This window comes from Amblyomma maculatum, chromosome 9 (genome assembly GCF_055883805.1).
Source record: "Amblyomma maculatum isolate TAMU_Amacu chromosome 9, ASM5588380v1, whole genome shotgun sequence".
In the NCBI taxonomy this organism is placed as follows: Eukaryota; Metazoa; Arthropoda; class Arachnida; order Ixodida; family Ixodidae; genus Amblyomma; species Amblyomma maculatum.
In genome coordinates this window covers 62,011,226-62,032,952 of record NC_139352.1, presented here as the reverse complement: position 1 = coordinate 62,032,952, position 21,727 = coordinate 62,011,226, and the positions used below count along the sequence as shown (strand labels likewise).

Genomic DNA, 21,727 nt, shown 5'->3' with positions numbered 1-21,727 from the left:
AACGCGGATCAGTGCCTGTCGACGCTGCGGATGAAGGAAAGGTCTTCTAGGTCAAATTTATGAAGGTGCTTTTTTTTTTTTTTTTTTTGCTGTTGACCTATTTTTTGCAGAAACAGGAAAGACAAAAGGTTAAACATTTCCCACCTTGACTCGTGTAAGCTGAGAACGCGGTAAGAGTCTTATACATCATACATCACCTTAATGTATTTTTCTTCTAGATGACGCTCATGCGAAGAAAAAACAGTAAAACGTTTGCGGTTTTAGACTTAATATCAATACACTATGATTGCTTTCTACCAAACAATGACTAATCTGTTCAAGCAGGTGAAAAGAAGAAAAATAAAAGAATTTACAATGTCCTCAGTAGGTACAGTATAAACGCATTAAAGTTTCTCTAAAACAACCAATAAAATATAGATCCTCTACCCTGTGCCTTAGTGTGTGCCAGGCAACGTGCCGATATGACAGTCGCGCGGCCGATATGCCTAGTTAGTTATTCACTTCGTCTTAAAACAGCACCAAACAACACCGAATGGACTCTCTGAAGACACCTTCAGTCGGAGGCCACATCTATCTTCAGTGCTCAACGCATGCATGTAGTGAATTGTCCTGTTTTGTGCCAACACCTTGCTGCCATCATGGATTGGCACATTTCTGTGCGAATTTCATTATTTCCGTCCTCAGTCCGTACACCACTTTGCTTCTTAGTAAACAATGTATATTAACTGTTTTCTCTTCGGAGGATGAAGAAGAAAGGCAGGGGACAGGCGAATGTGGTAACCTATCAGAATGCAGTTTCGACTGAATTTTTCGCAATATTTATTTGTTGTTTCGTCTCTAAAAGCACCTTCAGACACACTGCTGTTACAAAATCGTCTGTGGGAATTGGAACAGCTCAAGCACTGTGGTGGAAATTAGTATCGCCCAGAGCAAACGTTATGCTTCATTTCATTTTCCCATGAATGGCATTTAGACCGTTGTGTGATAATATGACCCACAAGCACGGCACCTTATATCCTATCATTCTCTCTCTCCTTCTAGACCTACTGCCCTCTCTCTGTGCAATACAGTGGCTTCGCCTAATTTGGCTCCAGCTCGCGACAGTGCCTGCTCAAAGCTCTGGGCTTTTTTACGAACCACTCCGTTATGTTTTCTTTATGTTCTGGTAAATGAAACTGTTCCCGAGAATCCCTTGTAATTACCTTGCATTAGGGAATAGCGTGCACCCTTATCTCTCCCAGCGATTACCTCCTCACTTACACGAACACACAACGTGGCCTCTCATACATTTTTTTTCTTTGTTTGCTTTCACTTGCTTTTTCGTTTGTCTGCTCGCGGCCAATGTACAGCAGATGGAAGCCCTTGCGCATCTAATCGATGCCGGTTTCCCCACGTGACCACGTGAGGCGCTTCCCTTTCTCTTCCCTCGCTCCCCTTTCCCCGTGAAAGAAAGGGAGCAAAAGGAAGGTGGAGGGGAGGAAGCAGCGACGTCCGCTGGAATTCGGGAGGAGCAGACGATCTTGGAAACGCGGTTGAGCGGGACACGCGTCTCTGCGCAAAGTTCGTCTGCTACTCCGGCGCGTGGGGCCGGGAAAAGTTCAGGCGCGCGAAAAGTGCTCCAAAACACTGGTTGCAGGTGTTGCCTTGAAGTGCCGGTGCTCAGGACATCGTCGCCTCTGGATTGCCTCGTAGCTGGATTTCAGCAAAGACAAAAGAAAGTCATGTCCACGTTCTCCGCCGTCATGTGATCGACTTTGAAATGGCGGTGCAAGGTACGACCGATGGATCCTCCACCACCGTGAGCGAGCATGTTTGGTCGCTAGGAGGCGACCTGATCGAGACATCCACGGCTTCGCTCGAACACTTGTTGCGACAGAACGCGGCCACAGTCATCGACTATGAACTGAATGAGGTCCAGTGCGCCCAGCTGAATTCCTGGTATGGACAGTCGCGTGGAGGTGAGTGTTTGGAATTATATCGGACGTGTCACATTATTTATGTTTTTCATGGCCGGCTTCGGTGACGGATTATATGGTATTTTTATATCCAGCATTTTCTTGTTGCTGTTGATGGGGATATGCGCTTAACGGATAAAGGTGCGTGAATGTCGAAATCAATGTTATTCTTGTACCTTGACACCTCTGTGACCTTCGCACCGCGTTTTCGCTCTACTCTTGCCAGAAACTTAATTTAAGCACCTTGTCTGCACAATCGGCTTCCAATGTACGACGAACCTAAGCTTTAGTGAGATATAAAGCGACCACTGTTCACTCATAGAAAAGCTCGAGACCAGGTTTATGAACACTTTAGCGCTACTTCTGCCTTTTTTTTTTGTTTTCTGATGTAAATAATTTTCTGGGAAATACACATCGAAGCAGATATTTTGTGGTATATGTAAAATCTACATTTACGTTATAATGTGTGTTCAACCGGCCAGCTTTTATTTTTTTATATCGATCAGACTCTTAGGTATCTATTTATTTAAGGGCGAAATTCTGTTTGTCTTTCACGAAAATTGATTCCTGCGAATTAATCGTTTGTTCATTCTTTTTTTTTATGCGAGGGGGAGGAAGGTGATTTTTCAGGCCCCCGTGTCGTGTCAGGAGTTTTATGCCTTACGTTTTATCTCAGCAAAAGAGAATTAAAGCAGAAATGGTTGCACCTAAAGCACGTTATTCAATAGCCAGAGCTACCTCAATAAGGTAAAGTAACAGTGTGGAAACTAAATCATTCGTGAGATAACAATATAAATAACAGTTTGTCTAATAAATTGCTAGCGCAAAAAACCAAGTGAACAAGACAAATAATGAGAAAAAATAACACACCAGCAGCAAACATTGGTACTCAGCTTGCTTGGCCAAGCTGTAAAAGGACGTTCCAACTAATATCCAGCAGGTCGGAATATATTTATTCGCATTATGTGAGCCGCAGAAGACCATGGATGAAAGTGTATCTTTTGCTCGCGAAATTCTTGTCACTCCATGCGACATGCTCGAGAAAAAAAGGAAAGCTTCAGGCAGGATAGCTTTGAAAAGGAAAGAAAAGAAAAAAGTGGTCAAAGTAACAGCAGAAACCTGAGGTCATCATGCTCGACTGAAGGTGGCAACGATGAATCTTCAGTCGTAGCTTCAGCAATAACAGCCTAATTTGCACAGCCCCTGTATATTCTACGTAATATTCTATATTATATAATTAGATGAATATTATGAAATATACATAATAAATATTATATAAATATAAAATATTATATATAAATTGTAGTGAACTATACGCGAGAATATTACGAAGATGAGGATAAGGACGACGAAGTGCCGCTGCGCTGCTCGAGCTCGCTTGTGGAGACTGGCTGTGTTCTTGTGTGGTTCGCCGTGCAACTTAGAGAGGGCTCTTATCCCTGCTAAAACACAGTAAAAACCCCCTTTCAAAATATATAATTTTATAATATTACATATAAATTATTACATTCTATAGAATATCACATTGACGGTTCTCTGCTGCAGTTACAAAGGGTATCATTTTGTACCCATGGAGTTTAAACACAAGGCCATTTCAGCGAAGCTACGGTTGTAGTAAGGTAACATGCACGCGTGAAGTGCATCCACTAGTCCACTTCTTGGTCCGTTTTTGGTGTTACCTCCTTTTTCTAATCTTTATTAACAACCGTCCTTCTAACACTCAACTTTTGGCTGACGATGGTGTTGTTTACAGGAATACTAAATATAACTAAATATAACTTTGAAGTGAAATGATGATGTCGCTTAACAATAAGAAAACCTAAATTATATCATTTTACATACGCCATTTCTACATAACCCACAAGTATATTCTTGGTAACACAGTAGTATTACCTGTGTAATCGTACCTTGGAGTTGTTCTCACACATTATCTTTTGTGGACCCCGCCGGGGTGGCGCAGTGGTTACGGCACTCGACTAATGCTCCCAAGGACGCGGGATCAAATCCTGGCCTTGGCGGCCGCTTTTCGATGGAGGCGAAAAGTAAGGCGCCCGTGTGCTGTGCGATGTCAGTGCACGTTAAAGAACACCAGGTGGTCAAAATTTCCGAAGTCCTCCACTACGGCTTCTGTCATAGCCTGAGTCGATTTGGGACGTTAAACCGCACAAATCAGCCAACCTATCCTTTATGGTCCTCTGACATAACAAGATTAACGCCACCTTTGGGTTGCTGTGCAGAAACTTAAAATTCGCTTGTCTTCCTTATTCTCATAACTCTCATACGATTACTGCTTACAAACTTCTTGTTTAACCTAAACTGAAATATGTATGCACAGATTTGGACCTGCATCAGATTGATATTTCTGAAAACCTTTAAGCAATCCAGAACCGCGCCGCTAGCTTTATACGCGAGTATTCTCACTAAACCAGAGTCGCAACATCCAAACTTAATGCAGACCTTTCCAAAATTGGAACTAGGCGAAAACTTATTAGGGTTAGTCCCTATCACAAGTTTTATCGTTTTTCCTTTCATTGCACCATCATTTCGACTGCATATCGTCATTCTTCCCGTACTATTCAAAAGCTGTATATACTCTGTATGCGCGCACAGCGTCGCACCGTCATTCTTTCTTCCTACAAACAGCGAAAGACTGGAATGATCTGCCCAAAGAAGCTGCCTGGCACTCCATTGCTGTCAATTACAGCAGTGCCAATAAACACGACACCTTTCACTGCAGATGAACCCCCCGCCTTCCCATGTAAAACTACTCGTACCTTTTGACATTTTCCGAATAATAAATAACTAAACGCTTCATAGGGTAGAAGTGTCGCTTCATGCGCTATCGGCGTGATTAATGCATCGAGGCAATGCCTCGAAACCGGCACCATTGTTATACAAGGCGTATTCCTTCCTCACTTAACTACTTCTCCATTGTGACCGATTTATCCACGTGGTCAGTAGCCAGCAAGTTTGGGAAGTACCCCCCAAGGATACAAACCATTTCCGGTTAAAGTTGAATTTCAAGATCTTTGTCGACCATTTTTACAGCAAGACATGTAACTCATACTTGTGCGCCGAATACTGCAAAGTTCTTGTGCCTCCTTTTTGAGCCTTCCTGGTTTTAGGTTTTATCAGGCTGAACGCACCACCAGATATAATATAATAATAGTATAATATAATAATGTTATATTATAATATATATATATATATATATATATATATATATATATATATATATATATATATATATATATTATTTTTAATATTATTTTGGTGGTATTTTGCGTCGATGCACTAGGGGGGGGGGGGGGGGGGGGGGAGTTTTAGCGCGATCCTATATGCTTTGCTAGATTGGGCGTCAATTTAGTTGTTTAGTTTGTGGTACGGCAAGCTGTACGTCAGTCGTGGTATCACCAAGGCACTGAGTATCCTGATTGCGTCGGCCTCCTTTAGCCCGTTTCTTTTATTCGTTATCCTGCGGATAATTACGCATATTTGGTTCGTTGTTTTGGTTAATGTTTTGATCGTGTGGTCTCTTTTCCCGTAGTTTTGGAGCCACATACCTAGGACCCGGAGTTTGTCCGCTCCCTTGATTGGTTGTCCGTTCAATATTAACATTATCTTTTTAGGTTTAAATCTTCTTGAGTGTATTCTCCACCAGATATAATTGCTCGCTACTGAGCACGTGGATAAATCGGTCGCAATGGAGAATTAATTAGGTGCGGAAGGAATAAGCGAGGAATAACAACTATTCCGGTTTCGAGGCACTGCCTCGATGCATTAGCGTGACGCCGATAGACTCTTCCATCCTGTGAAATATTTAGTTATTTATTGTTCGGAAAATGTTGAGGGCCCCTAGAGAGAAATAACAAAACTTTCAGGAGGCGGATGAATGCATCGTGCATTTCGCAAGAAACAGCGGCACGGAATGTTCACAGGAGAAGTAGGAATTCATCCGAATACACTCAAGAAGATTTAAACCTGAAAATAGAACGCTAATATTGAACAGACAACCAATAAAAGAAGCGGATAAACTCCGGGTCCTAGGTATGTGGCTCCAAAACTACAGGAAAAGAGAGCACACAATCAAAACATTAATCAAAACAACGAACCAAATATGCGCGATGATCCGGAGGATAACGAATAAAAGAAACGCGTTAAAGGAGGCCGACGCAATCAGGATAGTCACTGCCTTGGGGATACCACGACTGACTTACAGCTTGCCTAGCCGCAAACTAAACCAAAAGGAATTCAATCAAATTGACGCGCAAATTAGGAAAGCATATAAGATCGCGCTAGGACTCTCCCCCCCCCCCTCCCCCTTGAGCATCGACGCAAAAGATCATGGAACTAGGAGTAATTAATACCTATAACGAACACAGCGAAGCGTACACATTCTTTCAGAAAGTCAGGCTAGCACAATCCAAGGTAGGACGGCACCTACTAATGAGACTTGGCAATTAAGGCAATAGGAGAGATCAAAATTTCGACTCACTTCACTTCACTTTAATACCTTAAAGACCCTCATTAGAGGATATTACATAAGGGGTGGGGGCGCACAGAAATGAAAAACAGAATAGATAACCACAAAAGATTAGGGAAAAGTTTGCGGCCAACCTTATACCAAACAACATGAGCCCCCGGCAGGGAGGAGAGAGGCTATAGGGCAAGAGCTTTAGGCCGAAGCCTGGCAAAGAAATCAAACGTCCTCTGCGTGGATGCTTCCGCGTACAGAGACAGAAAAGCGGCGGTTGTAGCCGTAGTTAACAACCAGGGAAAAGAAATATCCAGCATTTCAATTAGGACCGGGGATATAAACACGGCGGAGGAGGTGGCAATAGCTTTAGCCATCACGGAAGCAAACAGAAACAAAGGAGCTATACAACAGTAACAGACTCACAAGCCGCATGCAGAAGCTTCCTAAGGGGAAGGATAAGCATGCAGGCCGCACCCTCCTCAGGGAGGCGACAAAACTCAAAGACAAGCAGAATGCAGTATGGGCACCTGGGAATGGAGGAGTGGAGGGCAACCTTAAAGTCGACGCGATAGTTCGAGGTTAGACAAACCGAGCGAGCGACGACAAGGGGGAAACCAACACTACTCGGAACAGCTACGGAAAGCTCAACATGTTTTGGAAGTTAGGAGGCTGTGAATACCCGCTTCCCCACAAGGCATTCATAAGGCATCAAAAAACTACGTGGAGACGGCTACAAACAAACTCATATCCAAGTCACTGCATACACAGTAAGATTTGGCCTGCGCACTACACTCCAGAATGCGTGTGGTGCGGAGAGATAGTCACTCTCTACCACTCCGCATGGGAATGGCGAGCATGCCCGATAGAGCCCAAAATTACAAACCCGTCAGTCGAGCAGTGGGAGGGGCTTCAGTCCAAGCTCCTATCCGCAAGATCAGCTAGCGCTGGTCGAACGGGCTAAAGAGGCAGCAAGAACCAATGGGATTCTGTACCTAGGAACACCACCTGCAGCTCAAGACCCCAACCCTTGAACCCCTTCCCATTTTGCGGAATAAAATTTTATACTACTACTACTACTACCAGATATAATATTTCCCTAATAATTACTTGCTAATCAAATGATGCCTGGATACATTGAAGTTATTTTTACTTTGTCCGTTGAACAATGCCACTACTACCTACCTATTACTTATCAACTTCCCTTAAAAGCATACTTAGGAGCTTACCGTTGCAGTTTTTTATTTTCTAGAGTAAGCCAATATTTGATCTTAGCCATAATTAAATAACTGGGAAGAACAGAATGCATGCGTCACGAGAAAACTATTACTGCTACTAAAGATGACGGTTGGAAAGTGTGAATGTGCGTTAATTCGATTCCGCGTAATCAGTTTTGTGCATAACACAATTCAGCCCGTTTGTCGTGAAGAGCGTCGGACATCTTCGCACCCCTGACTGGACAGTAAATAATTTAATTTCTTCTGAGCACTTCCTAGCCCATTAGGGGCCCTTGAAAGACAGAATTACGGACTCCTATTTTGTTTTATTTCGCCGTTCTACATTGTGGAAAAAGGTAATCAGATTTGGGCGAAAAAAAAAAACGGTACGTGTCAAAGCCATAAGCATGATTCCCACCAGAGCACAGGTGGAGTCACCTTGAGCACTTGAGGCTAGTATTGGTGCTGTTTTCACCAACAGTAGCTGAAAAAAGAAGCATAAAAGATTTGAACTCGTATTTCGACGATTTTTTTTTTTCAAATTATTTCTTTTTACTTCGGCGAATATCGGCCGTGTTTGTTACCATGGTCTGCGCCAGAAAGTCCTCTAGAGCTAATGACATCACAAGTAGCATCTACCAGTGGTAGACTGTAAAAGTTTTTATAGTCGAATGAAGTAAACAAATGCAGTTTCTGTAGTTTTCAACTTTCGGCTTTGTAAATAACGCCAACATATGAGACATAACATAACATAACGTCAATGTGTTTATGTTTTGTTTCTTTTTCTTTTTCGTCTGTAACTTCGGCGAGTGCTGTTTTCGTCAATAGGCTGAATTTCCCTTGCCGGACGGGTTTCCGTCGAATCCTCAACTATGGAGACATAACTTCCCTGTAACTTTTTGTCACCCTTCCCCAGGTGGTCGAAATTACTCCGTAGCCCTCCACTACGGCTCCTCTTTCTCTCTTTCCACTTTCACTCCCCCCTTCATCCCTTCCCTTACGACGCGGTTCAGGTGTCCACATAGCAAGTGTGACAAATACTGCGCCTTTCCCTTCCTGTGAACCAATTTATTATTATTATTATTATTATTATTATTATTATTATTATTATTATTATTATTATTATTATTATTATTGTTATTATTGTTATTATTGTTATTATTATTATTATTATTATTATTATTATTATTATTATTATTATTATTATTATTATTATTATTATTATTATTATTATTATTATTATTATTATCCTTAGTGAGGAAAGAGTATACGGATGCCCCAATTGCCTTCAACCTCGCTGACAGTAATATTATTAGAAACTGTCATTTTACCCGCTATTTTTGTTGACAATAATAAGTTTAACTGTCAATTCTCAGAAGGCTCTACTAAACATGGTCACGTGTACACCGGAACTGAGTCCAATATTGTGAACAGTGCTTCTGCACTATGCAGTTGGCGGGGAAAGGGTCGTGAGAATGCGAAATTCTTTGGCGACATTGAAGTTTCGTTCTTCGATAAGGGCTTCCCGTTGCAGCTTTGGTTACAGATAAGCCTTCATAGATAAGCCTTCATCGTAGATAAGTTTTCATGCAAGCATACCTGCCGCGAAACTATGGCGGACGACTCATATCACTAGAAAACCAGCAGGATAGAAAATAAACCATCAGACTTCTCACCCTCACTATTTAAAAATTGCGACCAGTGGCGACCCTAGTCCGTTGCAAAACCAATATTTTCTAAAAAGCCTTTAGACTTTGTCAAGAACATCTCTATATATTCGTAGGCAGCTCTAAGTAGTCCACAGGCTCATGACCATTTTATTTTACAACCGTTTGTTAGTCCGTACAACGCGCCCATAACAACAACTGCATAATTTATATTGAGAGCAAGTGTTTGGCTGTAGAGCATTAGCAGAACAGATGTTAGCAAGCACTCCCAGAGTCCGCCCGCGTATTTTTCACTCAAGGCTTTAGACACTGGTTTTGCAGCTGCTGTAACGATCTATTGGCTTCTACATACAGACGGAACTATACGACGATTCCTGGTCGCTTACGTAACTAAACTATCTCTTTGGCTACGTATATGGAACAATTATAGACTGAAAACTACAATTTTCTCACATCTCATAAAGTACCCCGCCGGGGTGGCGTAGTAGTTAGGGCGCTCGACTACTGTTCCCAAGGGTGCGGGATCGAATCCCGGCCGCGGCGGCCGCTTTTCGATGGAGGCGAAAAGCAAGGCGCCCGTGTGCTGTGCGATGTCAGTGCACGCTAAAAAACCCCAGGTGGTCGAAATTTCCGGAGCCCTCCACTACGGCGTCTCTCATAGCCTGAGTAGCTTTGGGATGCTGAACCCCACAAAACCAACATCTCCATAAAGTGGAATACATATACTTCAGGTTTCTTTGCTTCTGACAAGGCGACCTGAGTGCATATGGGTAGGACCAGTTTCGGGCAGCACGTAAGCGCGAAAATTTTCTCTTCTTATACCAATTACAGAGGGGCCTAAATAACGGTAAAGTAATAAGCGGATACATTCCTATGAAGCTTACAAGGAAATCCCTACTCCGGGTTCTCAAGATGCAACTGCTACGGCAATACAGCACCTCCTTAAACGCCACCAACTCGCGACCAGAACTGTTGTTATTCAGTGCACCCCAGGTAACTCGGACTTATCAGGGGGCAATGCGGCGGCACACGCCGCGGCTGCCTTGGCAGGTGGGATATCCCCATTCACTTCCCCACCCCCCTTGCTTCATCCTTACTCGACTTTGGACCGAAAACATATCCCTTCTCTTGTCCTTATGCACTATACACGGACCAGCCTTCGTAGCATCAGTCAGCATCGCATGCAGGTGGCCACACCAGACCCACCTTTTACGCGAAAAACCCACCTCACCCAAAGTCAAGCAGTCTTTTTGAATAAGCTCATCGCCCATGCGGCTTAGACGCCACGTGTAATGGCCCGCTGGCGTCAGTATACAGAGAAAACGATTACGTGCCCCCACTGGCGGCATATCTCATCTACTCTGGCATTGCCCTGCTTTTTCTACTGGACGCTCCGAGATAAACCCTACCGCCTGAACTACCGTTCCCTTCTAGCAACTGTTGCTAGCATACAGTTGATATTTGACAAGTATGGCTCCCTTAGTGGCCTGGTCAGAGTAATTTGATTTGAGTGACGATCTGTGCAAACAACGAAGATTCTGCCTACTCCCCTTTACCCTCATCCATGGCCATGAGCCTTCCTATTCAATAAAGGACGTTCAATCAATCAATCAATCAATCAATGAATAGTGCGAAACAGTGCACTGAATACCTTATGTATAGAGCGGCCAGTCAACCTTTAAAATGTACTAGTAAAATACATTTAAAAAGTGAATAGGTTTGGACTGGTTATCAATTAATGGTTACACTGCAAACATGGCGCATTTACAAGACACGTCTATGAAATATACGCTGTTTGTATAAGTGCCTTACAAAGTCCGCTATTGGAGCGCAAAGTTGCATTAATGAATAATAGTCGTAATGATAGTAATAGCATCATGCGCAAAATCATCCAATCTGCCTTGCTTCCCTGAAAGTCAGTCATTGCAGCGGCTCAGCTGGTATGGCTAGATCGGTGGTGCTCATACAAGGATGTGTCGGTGACCTCTTAAGGAACAGAAGAGGTGGGGGACCACTTGGGACTGAGGGGGGGAAGAAGCAGACAGGAAAGGAAATAAATAATAAAATACCCAAAGCCTTTGCCGTTAAGTTTATTAAGCACAGAATAATTAAAATAAATGTCAGGCGAACGTAAATAGCTAATAATTGGCCGGTATAAACTAGTGGAACGCCAAGTGCAACTATTGCAGAAGTCTGCTTCCTTCCGCTCCATTAGCTTCTTCCTCATCTTCCACGCGCACTTAGCACGAATAAAGATACACCCATTAATGCACTTCATATACTGAAAACAAGACTCAAGGCAGTGTACACAGTGCATGTTATCACATACGCAAGCGGTCTTTGTAGTTTTCCAGGCGACTTACGCAGTGTGGACGCAGGACCGTTTTAGTTATACCACAAGAAAAGTGAAGAAAACAATTTTGCGATCATGAATGAAAGAACCTCAGTGCGCCGTTCAAACCCAGAAAGAGGCTTAAGGAAACGAAGGACTAAGTGCTCCAGTCCACCGTACGCACGTGTTCATTTTACGGCTGGGCGAACTCCCCAAACGAACTCCAAACAGCGGTCTCCGCTGAACGGCGCTGCCAACGTTAAGCTGCGAATTTTGTGACAGTCTCCTGCCTCACTGCCGGGTGTCTCACCGATCTAGCTTTCTCTTTTGGGGCCAAAAAAAACTAATCCATAGGCTGACACCCCGTGAGTGATTACGTGGAAAGATATATACTGCAGTTGTGGGCTCTTTGAATAATATAGCCTGGTTCACTCTAAAATTGACAGCACCCAAGTTGAGCCAAATTGATATCCCTGTATAATGAACCCCGAGTTCGATCATTTCACGCCAGTTACCGGTGAAACCAATTTAAACCTCTGTTATTTTTCGTATTTTTTCGTTAAACTCGGCACTGATGGTAACCTTTTTCATGCTCTATACATCCTTTGCAATTTAAGGTGTTTCTGCTAATGTGAGTTAAACATGATCAACTCCTACTGGTTGTTTGTCGAACACTTAGTTCCTTTTATATTGTCTGCCTATTAGAACTCGCGCTTCAGCCTTTTACATTGTCAAAGTTTTCAATCCGTATGTGTTCATTCAAGAACGACAGCCGTCCTAAATGCATGTTAATATTTAGCCACTCCTAATAACACACGTTGCTTCTGTTTTAATCCGTACTGTGATATCACGAAGTTGACAGCACCTTTCTCTATCCGCCACTTCAGTGCTTGTGGGAAAACGAGCATCACTTATGTAATTTTTTTATTTTTCAGTTCCATTCCCCTCCTCTGCACTTCCTTTACTTATTTTCAATCTCTTTTCATCCCCAATAGTTTTCGGTATTCCACATCACCATGCCGTAGCTTTCACATTCTCAATTTAAAGCAAGAAGAAGAAAGTTTTTTTTTTCTATCTTTCCTATAAGACTTTTCCTTTCCTTAAATATCCCGAGACTAGTGGCGCGCCAACGCGTCCTGAAGTTGAATGTAAAACAGATCATTGTGATCGCTTCTATGAAACCGGGCTATGATGGCGTATAGCTGTGAACTGCCCTTTAAAACTGGTTGCTACGTGGTGTGCCTTTTACCCGTTTTTCTTCTACATTAAATTTGGGGCTTGTACCCGATATTCCTGCTGATAGGTGCAGCCTCAACAGGCGTTTCTCGGGTGTTTGTTCTCGTTGGCAGCCGAATGAGCTTGGCTGTCTGCAGTTCCGTGGAATAGCTTCCCTTTTGAAGAGTCGTTCCATTGAACACAGAGCTCTCAGGATAGCGAAAGCTCCTCAAATATGCTTATGCAAAGTTTATCTTAAAACCGGAAACTTCATTCATGCCACGTGGAAGTGCTGTTCTGCAGAAGCGCAGGATGGAGAGGGAGGACGTTCACGTGAAGAGGGTGTTCAAAGGAACGTTGAACGCTAGAAGCCTTGTCGAATTTTTCTGCGCCTGACTGTGCATCACAAAACCTTGTTTTGGAATACCAGCACGTAGGCAAGTGGAAAATGGTGCAGTTCATTTTCGAAATTTCGTTTCAAAAAACTTCGAAGTGCTATTATAGTGCCGCTTTCTTTTGGCTAAGGAAGTTTATTTGTTTTTTTTTTCTCAAAGAACGATGCCCAGAAAGAATGCGATAAATCTTATACTAACAAGAGAATAAATGGCAGCTTCACTCCGTTTTTCAGCTCTGTGTGACCTCTTCCGCCAGAAAGAAGTTGTTACTTCTTTCTTATTCAACTCCTTTCGTGTTTCATGTTCCGCTCGAGAACTTCCTTTTTCCGTTACTTTCCGTTACTTTTTTTCTGTTTACGCCTCAACAGCCGAATGGTTTTGGCACGCATCACTAATGCAATTTGCTGCATGCACCGAACTGCACAAATACACACACAATCATACTTGGATTTATGAGCGGCTCATAAGAGGTGCTGAAGAGCATTACATAACCGGAGGTCGCTGACAGTAACTTGAAGCTTGTGAAAAGAAGCTTTCTGATTGTCGCTGATGGTTGAGAGCCCCCATTACGTCAAATTCAAATCACATTACGCTCGGTTCGTTAAAGCTTATGTTCGACAATCAAGTTCTCGCGCTACTACGCATTGTGAAATGCATGAGCGCTGCACTTGATGCATTCGCTCCAGCGAGCAGCGCGTTATTTGGTTCAATCACCATTTAAGCGCCTGCTGAGATACTTCCTCCAAAGAAAGAAATGATCGGTTTTACGTGTTCCTAAACAGTTGCGTGTGTGCTTGAGTGCGATACTCTTGTTTTCAATTACCTGCGACTTTAGATTTCTGTACTAACATTGAGCAATTCATGGTGTGCTGTAATCTATCTGCAATTAAGGGTGCTTGACGGCATCGACGTTGCAACATCACAGAATGCATGAATGTAAAACATACTGATATTAATTTTGCATGAGAAATCAAAAAGCAGAACAGTAACGAAGGCAGCGCTTCAACAGAGCAACCGATATGAAATTCTAGCAAGACTATAAAAGCGGATTGCATGGATTGAGCACATTCAGCGGTGTTTCTTTTGGAGGCATTCGAATTCACAATTCGGCAACTTTTTTTATTGTCCCAGAATACGAATGGTGCACTTTGTTCTATGCGAGATTTGATTAGGACGCTCAAGTGAGGATGTTAAACGAGAGCAGTATATTTACGAGGGCAAGCTCGTAGTGTCTTTTTGTTCGATGTCAGTGCATCGAAGGTGGGCGAACTTATTGCAGAGCTCGCCACAGTGAAGTCTTCCTCTCCCCGCTTTTAGAGAGGCGCCCGTGTCCTGTGCGATGTCAGCGTACGTTAAAGATTCCCATGTAGAGGTGGTGGTGAAACTTTATTCTCCAACAGATACAGGACAGAAAACCTATCCGCCTACACGACCGCCTGGAGTCCTTAGACCCGGGCGGCGTGTTCGGCCAGTCGGATTACACATAGCTGAGTCTCAGGGTCTGAGCTTACAGTATAGTCTCCAAAAATGCTTCCGTTTTTGACTGTTCCGTTATATTTTTATTTCTGTAAACGTCCATTGATCCTCTATAAACTTTTAGCCGGGACAGTCAAGTCATCTACAAAAAGATTACTGAACACTATCGGCTAAACAGGTTAGAATGCCAACCAGCAGATAGGACATGATCCAAGAACGCATTTGGAGGCGCATGCAAAAAAAGACTTTTCCCGAACCCAGCTACCCTAAGTGAGTGGCACCCGGAACAATTCTCGGATAGGTGCAAACTTTGTCAGGATAAGGCGGATCTGGTACATATAATACGGACGTGTCCAGAAATAAAGATCCTCAGGTGGTCGACACTAATCAGCAGCCCTCCACCTTCGTCCCTTTCCTTACGGCGCACACCCGACTACTGTGCCGGAGTACTCGGGTTCGATCCCGACCTCGGCGGCTGCGTTTCGATGGAGGCGAAACGAAGAGGCATCCGTGTGCTGTGCGATGTCAGCGCTCGTTAAAGATTCCCAGGTGGTCGAAATTACTCCGCAGCCCTCCACTACGGCTCCTCTCTCTTTCCACGTTCACTCCCACCTTCCCCCCTTCCCTTACGGCGTGGTTGCGGTGTCCACAGAAAACAAGTCAGAAAGTTACCGCGCCTTTCCCTTCCTATAAATCAATCAATCGGTTTTCCTTACGGCGTGGTTCAGGTGCCCACAGAAACAGGTGTGACAGATACTACGCCTTTCCGTTCTGGTGAACTTATTATTATTATTATTATTATTATTATTATTATTATTATTATTATTATTATTATTATTATTATTATTATTATTATTATTATTATTATTATTATTACTATTATTATCATTAATTATTTTCGCTGCTTCTCTCACTCACGAAGCGACTCAGCGGTCCGCACTGTCATAATGCTATGGCACATTTCATTATCTCATAACCGGTTACTTAACTTCTGTGTGGCCAGGAAAACAGAGCAAACAAATAATAATAATAATAATAATAATTGGTTCACAGGAAGGGAAAGGCGCTGCAAGTGTCTCACTTGTTTGCTGTGGACACCTGAACCGCGCCGTAAGGGAAGGGAGGAAGAATGGAGTGAAAGTGGAAAGAGAGAAAGGGAAGCCGTAGTGGAGGGCTACGGAGTAATTTCGACCACCTGGTGATCTTTAACGTGCGCTGACATCGCACAGCACACGGACGCCACTTCGTTTCGCCTCCATCGAAACGCAGCCGTCGTGGTCGGGTTCGAACCCGGGTACTCCGGCACAGTAGTTGGGCGTCTTACCACTGCACCACCCCGGCGGGGCAAGCAAATAAAGCCTTTTGCGCTTTTTCGGTCTTGGTTCATGCGTATTAATGATGAACACATGTTATGTACGGCAGATAGTTGGGCATCTACTATTTATTTAGGCACGTACTTTTGCGGCCGCATATACAATCGGACTAAGCCCAAAGTGCATGGCAGCGCCGATTTCAGTGTTTCTGAGATATACGGACTCACAGAGGGCACCATCTGTATTCTTTATGGGAGAGAAATTGCCAACATTTCTTCCCGCCAGACGGTTAAGCATAATGCAATAAAATATGACGCGTGCCAGAAACGCGGTACGACGAGCGGCAATTTATAGACGGACTGCGATACGAAGAAATAATGATGAAATGCAGAGCGGGCTTTGCGGTTCTCTTTTGAGTGGCGATTGTGTTTTTGCGGTTGTCTATTTTATGCTACTCGCTACTGCTTTTGTTCTCTGCATTTGATGATGATGATGATGACCTCAGACAAAATGGCACATACCCACGTCGGGGGAATGGCCAGGGTGCATTGTAGATTGTAAATATTGGCTCTGTACTGTCTCCGTTTTTTTTTCCTTTGCACTGTTATTATTTAAGCTTGTGATTGGGCCATACTACTTGCACATCAGAGAAGTTGACTGCACTGCCCGGTGAATTCCGGGTCAGAGCAGGTGTTTTGCGATCATGTCAACTCTTTTGAGTTGGTTTCGAGAGCGAAGATTCCATCATAGGATGTCGACCGTCATCTGCTTGCGTTTTATGCATCCACATTCAAGTCGCCATTAAGAACGATCGGCGGGAAGATCAGACCTAAAGCCGGAAAAATATTCGTCTAATTTCAGGATGCTTATCATAAAGCGTTCGGCGTCTGCTGGTTACAAATGTGCTCCTCTCGGTGACTACGAATCGTAGTAATCCATTTATTCTGCGTGGTGAATACTATTTTAATAAATACTGTTTGACAGATGTTTGACAAAGGAGTTCGACAAATACAGTGCACTAATACAATGCGATTTTCTCAGCAGAGGAATAAAAAATTAAACCACAAATTCAGGCGAAGGAAATGTTGAGGAACGCAAACTAAATTTGCAATTCATGGCAAACCTGCAAGACATGTGAGTCGCTGTGAAGAAGACAAATGATCTGCTTGCGTGCTTTCGATTTCTTTGTCTGAGCAGCATGCCAATATAAGGGGAACGATGATGAAATAATGCTGCGAGGAGTAAAACGTAGAAGAAATAAAAAATAAAATAAGTTACCGGAATCTTTCTCTGTTTCGGAACGCATACTCATCTTATTACCCATCCCTTCTTACGACATCTATTTCTCTATCCGTCAGCAGGGTAGAAAAGAAGCTCATGCGTTTATCGCAGCCTTCATCGAGAGAAGGGAAGCCGCCTCCTCGGATCTGGCTTTATTAACGACGCCCACGCTGCAATTTTCAGGCGAAAGCTTCAATACAGGGCTCCACGTTCTCCCCAGCCAGGCATCCATCGTGCTGCGGTGGTGTGCACCGTATCATACTTCTTTCGCTCAAGTCACTGACGTCAAACGCCGGATACCCAGCTTAAGCTTTAGTGCCGTGTACACTAGCGAAAGTGATTACGACGCAAACGCGTCTACAAGAAAGTGTTACGCAGGCAGGTCCTCCCTCGTCTTGTGCTGCGATATTTTCTGGTCTCTCAGCACTTTCCGAACATTTTTGTTTGCCTTTCACGACCGCCCTAATGCTTGATTAAATACACCGGTACACTTTGCATAGGATGTTTAACGATCTAAACTTCGGCTACAACTTTTATGCTAGAGAGGTATCTTTACGGAATGAAAAGATAAGAACTGCATTAAAATTCTCGAAGCTTCATCTTTCTGTCGTTAAAATATATTGTTATGAAATCAGTACGTAATGGAGTGTTTATTTTTAGACTAGGTACTGCGAGTCCCTAAGGCACGCCAGCTTATGCTTCCTCTTACTCTTCAGCTTCTTCCGCCTTCTCATGACGCCCCAAAAACACGTGACACTTCGCCCTTCGCAGACGAAGTAGATGAAAGGGGCCTTTATTGGGAAACAGCAGCTTCTGGGATAAACCACACTTGTGCAGTGGCGTCCTGAGCAACACTAAATCACCGGGGGCATAGCAAACATGCGGGCGTCGGTTGTCGAAACGCTCTTTCGAACGCTCGTGTGAGTTCAGTATGCCTATAGGCGGGCAATGAAGTGATCTTCGGCTCGCCATAGAGTGGCGGCGATAGAAGACTCGTTGTAGGGAGAGAAAGCTAGGATCGCATCGAGACAGCTGCGGGGAACTCGAGCATAAAGGAGGAAAAAAGAACTGTAGCCAGCCGTCTAATCCTTAGTAGAATTATGCGCGTGCGTAATGAAAGGGAGGATGTCAATATTGTTGCATAATGTGTGGCAGTGCATTATAAGAACAGTTTAATGTTTTGCCGATTTTTTTTTAAGCAAAATGTTCACTCATCTTCCGGCCGAATATATTGTTTCCTACTTTAGTTCGATTGTCAGGGTTATCTGAAGCGATGAGTGGGCCCCCAAAAATTTGCAATCATGTGAACCAATGACAAGTGATAGTGGGAATAAATTATAAATATTTTCGGTTATGTTGAGCTATAAAAATTTGGCATGGCTCAAGCGGGCTTGACAGCGTGACTATTTGGCATGATAGTGTTCAGCGACAGTCATATGTCTTATCAATCGTAAATGAGTACCTTGAGGTATCAAGAAATTCTCTGGCCCAACTGGCTGCGTGATTCATATTGGGGCAGACATAGGGTGGCATGAGTTTAGCAATAATACACTTAGTCTTGTGATGGCGGTTCACTAAGTGAGCAGTCTGTAATCCAATAGTCTAGAAAGCATTGGTAAAGTCCTGCCCAGTGATTCAGAAGATGTGGTCTTCTGAGACGTTGTTATACACTGGGAATGTTCGAATTTAGCATTTTGGGTCTAGTGATATGGGCACGTATCAGTAAAAGAAACAAAAGCTCCGCGACTATCAGTTTCACATAACAAGGCATTGCCGTTCGGACAAATGTAGACATATTTTACCCGCACCAATAGCAGAGTTATTGCGGCATTTGTTTGTTAATATCTCAAGGTTGCAGAATCAGGGGTCACCTTTTACTACACCGTTTTGAATAGTAATGAATGGATAGATGGACGGACTTAAATATCGTTACTAATTTGTCACCTAATTTACCGCCTTGATTGCTGCATTTTATTTTATTTCTACGCCTTCTAAGCATTCTTATATACTGGAATATGTCTCTGAGTGGCTGATTTTGTTTTTAAATTTAGATAGCACGTCCCGGCTTCCGCTTTTCTCTTTCTTTCTTTCTCTCTTTCTTTTTTAACTCAATTCTGTCAGTAGCAGAAGTCGCTCAACGCGCGGAGTTCATTTCAGAGAATCACATGGCGGTCTGTCATTTTGCCGTAGGGGAAGCAATACGCAGAGTTATTTTAAAATACTGCGCTTGCATCGAGCATTTTGTCTCGGTGACATGCTCTGCGATCCACAAATATATAGCGGTCCCATCAAAATAGTATTTTCTTTAGGTCCAAAAAGAATAAAGAATATATCGAGTGTCCTCACAGAATAGAGAATTCCATTGTCGACTGCAGATTGTAAAGTTGAGTATCGTGAAAATAAAGAGTTCGTGGCTATTTTTATGACCGCGGGCTTAATTTACTGCTGCGATGTCGACTAAAATCATTTTTGACAGAAACCCAGAGAACAAAATTAAAGCGGTAACAAAATTTTGCACAGCAGCTTTTAGAGAAGCTTGAAATTGTGACGTCATTGTCTTTCTTATCAACTTTAATTTGGAGGACAATCCATGCAGCGATCTCTGGAACATATTTTTAAAGGAATTCGTCTTACGCTGTAGTAAAGGGTAAATCAAGAGCTTCCATTTCCTGAGAGTTGAAGCGTGAATTGAATCTCCAGAACCGTTGGAAATAACAAAACAGACCAGGTGCAGAAATAGGGACTGGTCTGTGTGTCTACAAGAGGCAAAAAAATGGGGAACTTCAAACGGGAACTGGCTGGAATTCTTCCACACGTGTAGAGACTGCTTTTTTCTAACTCGAGCATTTGCGAACGCAAAGAAAGAACACGCGATATCAAACATCAGAGGCTCAGTTTTCTTTTTTTCTTCAAAGTAACTCGATTTACGCCAGCTATTCCTACAACTCGAGCTACGATCAGATCTCGTCGTGAGTCCCGTGTTGCCATAACCCAGCAAAGCGGAAAGTGCAGTGTCAACATTTGTCTGCCTTGGAAGCGGAGAATGGAGAAATATTCCATGTACTACCATCAAAAACATCAGACGCTGTGAACAAAATTACGCATTTCTTCTTTTCCTCATACTTTCTTTGTCCACCCTATATTAACTACTACATTTGCCCTACGCGATGCGTAAGCCACGAAAAGCATTTGCTGAGTCAGCAACCAAGAAACCTGACCGCTGTGACTGTGACAGGGAATTTTGCTTGGCTACTTCCTCTCATACTGAATTCTTTCCCCTCCGGTATAGAGCCCCCGTCTTGAGGGGGGAAGCGGAACGTCAGCTGCGTAATAAATAACAAGCTTTTTTTTTTTGACAGGTGATACGGGAAGGAGCCTGCGCACGTCATTGAGGGTAATATACGTCTTCTGCGAAAAGTAGGACAACAAAAATAACACAAAACATAATTGGTGATTCTGCGAGACAGAACTGCAATAAAACACGCTAAAACAAATCCTATGATGAGAGAGGGGGCGGGGGGTGTATATTCCTTTCGTTTGCCCCGTAGTACAAGAAAATATCATGCAAGCAGAGCAGGCGCTCCCCGGCCTGTAGAGATGGCTCCATTTCTCTAGCCCGGGATGTGAGACCTTGGGCTAGGAAATTCACCTCCTCGTTGCCAGGGAGGCCGGCATGTGCTGACGTCCAGATAAGGAGCGCGTCTGTCGCAACTCGTCCGGGGTTCTGCGGCGTTTGAGCGCGCACGCGCGCGCGTCATGATTTTCGCCGAAAAGACCACCGCCGTCACCGAGAATCACCAGTCACCGTATGTACCTACGCCAACGGGCCATGCGCGCGAAGACACACCAGCTGAGCAGAATACTCATCTCACCTCCTTGCATGTGCTTCCTTTTTTGTGGGTTTTTATTTCACCCCTGTACGCGCAAGCTATTTCACCCCGGTTCGCAAGCTATGGAGGTTGTATTTGAGTGCTCTTGATTTGCGTGTATAATTACTCGGACAGATTAAAGCTTGTTCGAGCGTGCAACTCGGTGTTTATTGCCTCTGGTCAGAACCTGCCGCAGTAGGGACTTCTCGCACCGTGGGTTGGGGGTCTCAGCTCTGTCTGCTAGGGCTGGCACGTCGAGGCTAGATGACGACTGTAGCGAGAATAACCCCCATATATTTGGCGCCCAACGTGGAGCCGGCTAGCATATGGGGGTTATTCTGGTTATTCTCGCAAGGATGGGCTATTGGGGGGGGGGGGGGGCTCTAGACGCTACAGTCGCCGTCTAGCCCCGACATGCAGCCTACAGACAGGGTTGTGACCGTCAACCCGCGGTGCGAGAAGACGCCACAACGGCGCCAGAGGGGACAAATACCAAATTACGCAGTCGAACAGAGTTTATTGTGCTCGAGTAC

At 43.7% G+C, this 21,727-nt stretch overlaps 1 protein-coding gene across 1 annotated transcript in view; it reads left to right on the top strand.

The window, feature by feature from the left end:
• LOC146179185 (corticotropin-releasing factor receptor 1-like) overlaps window positions 1-21,727 on the top strand; it is a 111,892-nt gene that overhangs the window by 8,979 nt on the left and 81,186 nt on the right. Inside the window, exon 2 of the mRNA XM_084580141.1 lies at window positions 1,664-1,958. Within this exon, the coding sequence (XP_084436267.1) occupies window positions 1,664-1,958 (295 nt within the window). The remainder of the gene's footprint in view (window positions 1-1,663; window positions 1,959-21,727) is intronic.